This window comes from Enhydra lutris, unplaced genomic scaffold, assembly GCF_002288905.1.
Source record: "Enhydra lutris kenyoni isolate GAN:26980312 unplaced genomic scaffold, ASM228890v2 scaffoldscaffold21, whole genome shotgun sequence".
In the NCBI taxonomy this organism is placed as follows: Eukaryota; Metazoa; Chordata; class Mammalia; order Carnivora; family Mustelidae; genus Enhydra; species Enhydra lutris.
Window position 1 is genome coordinate 66,963,585 of NW_019154105.1, and position 4,199 is coordinate 66,967,783.

The window sequence follows — 4,199 nt, forward strand, 5'->3', positions numbered from 1 at the left end:
CTGCGCGGTCCTGGGAAGGGACATGTATGTGGGGTGGGGGCCGTGCTGGGGAGCGGTCACCTTGAAGCACCTTGAACAGCCTCTTGGCCTTGGTGGAGTGGGCCTGGGCATTGGCTGGCCGCAGTGGGGCAGTGGGAGGTGGCGGAACTTGCTCCCTGGTGGAGGCCTGTCCTGCCAGAGCTGCCGGCCACAGGGCACAGTGTCTCTCCTGGATGTCCTCTTCCCTGCCACAAGTCCAGCCTGTCTGGGTGCCGAGGTGGAAGACATCTCTGTTACATTCTGGACAAGCTTCAGACAGGGTTCTGGCCGGCTGTGCAGCCTGCTATCTGGCACAGAGGGGCCCTCCCCCAGCGCTCCCTGGGCTGCCCCAGAGGTCCCCAGGGGCCCCAGGCAGTGGGCCCAGCAGGTGGGGCTCACACCAGGCCGGGCATCTGCGCCCGCAGGAAGGGCACGGAGGCAGCTGCCGGGAAGGCGGCCAGCGGGTAGGCGAGGGCCCCAGAGAAGCCAAGCAGCGGCGGTGGCGGCGCGGGCGCGGCGGGCGCTAGCGGGAAGGGCAGTGCGGCAGCCGGTGGGCCGGGGGCGGCTGAGGCCGGAGGGCTCTCATGGTAGAGCACCGGCACGCGGACGAGGCGCTGCGCGCCCGGCGGGGACAAGCTGGCCGCTTCCAGCTCTGCGGCCAGTTGCCGTTTCCACTTGTTGCGACGGTTCTGGAACCAGATCTTGACCTGCGTCTCGGTAAGCTGCAGGGAGGCAGCGAGGCCCGCGCGCTCCGCGCTGCTCAAGTAGCGCTTCAGGTCGAAAGTGGACTCGAGCTGGAAGACCTGGCTGCGCGAGAAGACCGTGCGCGTCTTCTTCTTGCGACCGCCAGCGACGCCGACTCCGCCGCGCGCCTCGCCCGCCGCTGCGGGGGCCTCGGCCAGCTCGGACGCCTCCTCCGTGCCGGCCGCTGGGCCCCGCGCCGCTAGCTCTGCCGCCTCTCGCTGCACGGCTCCCGGGGCCCGCTGCCAGGCACCCTCCGCGCGGCCCATCTCCTCGCCCGTCTCCGGTGAGTCCCGGTCGCTGGCTGCAGGGGAGAGAGGGACACACGGTTGGTTCTGGGGCTAATCCCCAGACCCAATCACTGCGGCTGGCCGCTCCCCCAACCCGCGGCCTCTCCCACAGCTGCCTGCAAAACGGGTCCCCACGCATCCCCGCGCCGCTGCCTGGAGAGCTCACCCAGGGATGGAGAAAGGGAGAGGTGGGAGGAGGTGAGCGGTACTACAAACCAGCAGGCTGGCAACACATCCTGGCTCAGCGCTGCACATACACACCAGGGGATGAGAGGGGAGAGAGGAAAGAAAAGAAACACAGAAATGCAAACAGAAACACAGAAAAGAGATTCCCGAAACCAGTGATTCCACACTGAAACACGACGAAGAATCGAAGAATCGTAGTCGGCACAGGGCCCCGGAGGAAGGACTGACATCCTCCCCTCTGAATTACAAACAAGGGCACCCTGACTCCCAGCACCCAGCACTATGCCAAGCCCCCCAAACACAGAAACGAAGACCTGCAGTGACCCTCCCCAGCCACTTGCATATGCGGACAGACAGAAAAAGTCCCGCTTGCACAGAAACATCCCTGGGAAGGAGAATAAATGCATGCAAACAGTCCCCAGACAAAACTCCAGGTGGCACTGGGATCCCCACCCCCTCTCCAATTCCTGCACCCCTCACCCAGACGCCCACTGAGGCCTGCCTGTCCATTCTCCCCAGCACAAGTACAAACGGGGCTCCGCAGAAACACAGCAGCTGCATGGCATCCCCACCGCTCTTGCAGCCTTGGCTGAGCCTAGGGGCTTGGGATTACAGAAGGGCCCCAAGGGTTCCTGAGCTTGTGCTCCAAATGCCGGGCTCCACCTGATCTCCCAACAGTAAGGAGATGCCCCCCAGGACTGGCACGGGATGGGGACAGTGCCTCCAGGTGAAGGAGGCTGCCAGGTGCATGTCCATATTCCTGCACCACCACCCCCAGACTGCGGGGTGCAGGCCAATCAGGGTCAGCATGCCCTTCCGCCTCCCCTTGGCTTGAGTCCCTCCACCTTCCCCCCACCCTGTGCCAAGGCTTGGTAGGTCTAAGTGGAGGTTGGCCCCTGCAGCCCGTGCCCTCGGAAGTCAGGGTCTGCCGGCAACATGAGTGTTTACAAGGTATGCCCACAAAGCTCGGCTTGTATGGTGGCTCGGGCCCCTGGGGGTGTGTGGAGTCGTGTATGTGCCCCTGCCCAACCCTGCGTGGTGCGAGCCCTCTGGGTGCCTGATGGGGAGTCAGGTCCAGTCCGGCCGGTGTGCTACCAGACAGGAGAAGCCTGTCTCTTCACAGCACCCTAAGCACCCAGACTCACAGAGGCCCACGCGCTACCCCAAGACACCACTCCAGGCCTGCCAGCTTCGGTGGCAAACCTGGACCCTAACCCGCATTGCACGAAATAAGAAGCCCCATCTTCAGGAGTTGGCCACCAGGGTGGTGGGGGGGGGGCAAGGGAACCTGGGGCAAGGTGGGGACCACAGCTCACCCCCCCAGACCTTCTCAGAAACATTCCTGGGTCGGGGGTGGGGGGGGCACTAAATGTGGTCACTTGATTTCAGGGAAATGCTAGAGCCCTGATCCAGTGTACGTGAAAGGGGTGGAAACCCCAGACTTTTCTGGGTATGGGTTCTGGGAAGTGGGTCCCTTCGCAGAAGGATCACTCCCCATCCAGGTGGGGAGTTTATCCACAGGGGTCTGGCCACCTACCCCCCAGTACACACTAACAGATTTTGGAGCAAGAGCCTGGAACAGTCCTCACACTGGCTTTACAGTGTGTATGTGTGGGGGGGGGGGTAATGGCCAGGCCTGGGGGGCCAGCGTTCCATTGACTTCCTGGTGTTCCTCCCAGGGGTTTTCCTCCAAAGGGCAGGTCCCCAAGGGGGGCGGTGAGTCCGGGCAGAGCAAGCAGAACTCAGGGCAAGAGGGGTGAGCAGCTCTGGGGCTGAGAACCCCCACTCCCAGCATCCGAGCCCTGAGCAGGGAACAAAGGCAAGGGAGGGGGAGGGGCAGAAAAGGAAGAGAGAGGGGTGGGTCTGGGGGCTTCAGAAAGGCTCCCTTCTGGCCCAGGACCGAGAGGGAGGCCTCGCAGGCCCCAGCCCCAGTCTGCAACTCTCAGAGATGGGGTTTTGGGGGAACAGACGCTCCCCCCTCCACTATCCAGCCCCCCAACAGTGGCTCCCTCTACTCCAGCCCCTTCACACTTCCGGGTTGGACTCTACTTTGTCTTCACTTCTTCTGCCCCTTACCTCCGGGTCTTCTCACCATCACCCGCGGGACTGCTGTGTCTGCCTCTTCTCTTTTCCTCTCTCCCCACATCCCTCTCCTTCTTCCTCCCTCCCTCTCTCTTTTCCCACCCTCTCTCTGCTCTCCGTCTTTCCCTGTCTTTTTCCATGCCCCTTCCTTTGCTGGGCTTCAGCAGCCCGTGGTCCCTGGGTCCTCTCCTCTGGCTCTCCAGCCTCCCTCGGACTCTCAGAGCCTGGCGACGGGGGGTGACGCCTAAGCCGTGTGGTGACCCCGTCCCGAGGAGCGGGCCTCCAAACCCACCCCGCCACACGCGAGGAGGAGGGCGGCCCCGAAAGGCCTCCGACGGACCCAAAGCCCACGAGCACGGTCCTCGTCCGCCCACCCCTCCCGGCGCCCCCACTCACTGTCGGGACTGAGGCCGCCGCCGTAGCCGCCGTGCGCCTGAGGGTACCAGTGCGTCGCGGCGCCGCAGCCCAGCGCGTAGGGCGGCCCGGGGCCGGGGGGCGGCCGGGGACCGAGGCCCAGTGCGCCCGGTCCTAGCAGCGCCCGCGCCCGCGCCTCCCCGCCGGGCCCCGCGCCCGCGCGCAGCTGCCCCCGCCGCTGCAGCCGCCGCCGCCGCCGCGCCTGCTCCGCGTCCTCGTCCTCCGGATCGTCGTCGTCGTCCTCCTCGTCCTCGCGGCCGCCGCCGCCCTGGGCCGCGCGCCTGGCGCCCTTGGCCTCGGCCGCCAGCAGGTTCTCAATGAGGAAGGAGGAGGCGCGAGCCGGCGTGGAGCGCCCAGGCTCTGTCAGCTCGTCCGGCATCGCGGCCGCGGGCCCGTCGGGCTCTGCGCGTTGCTCAGGGGTCCCGGGCCCCGGCCGGGGACTGTGGCGCGCGGCTCCCCGGCGGCCGC

General features: G+C 66.0%; 1 protein-coding gene across 1 annotated transcript; it reads right to left on the bottom strand.

Annotated features, from left to right (window-relative positions):
* Window positions 1-413: 413 nt before the first annotated feature.
* Window positions 414-4,110, bottom strand: LOC111148809 (H6 family homeobox 1). The gene is made up of 2 exons (XM_022505624.1): window positions 3,714-4,110; window positions 414-1,063 (listed from the first exon to the last, which is right to left on the bottom strand). The coding sequence occupies exons 1-2, from the start codon at window positions 4,108-4,110 to the stop codon at window positions 414-416; spliced, it is 1,047 nt and encodes a 348-aa protein (XP_022361332.1).
* Window positions 4,111-4,199: the final 89 nt, after the last annotated feature.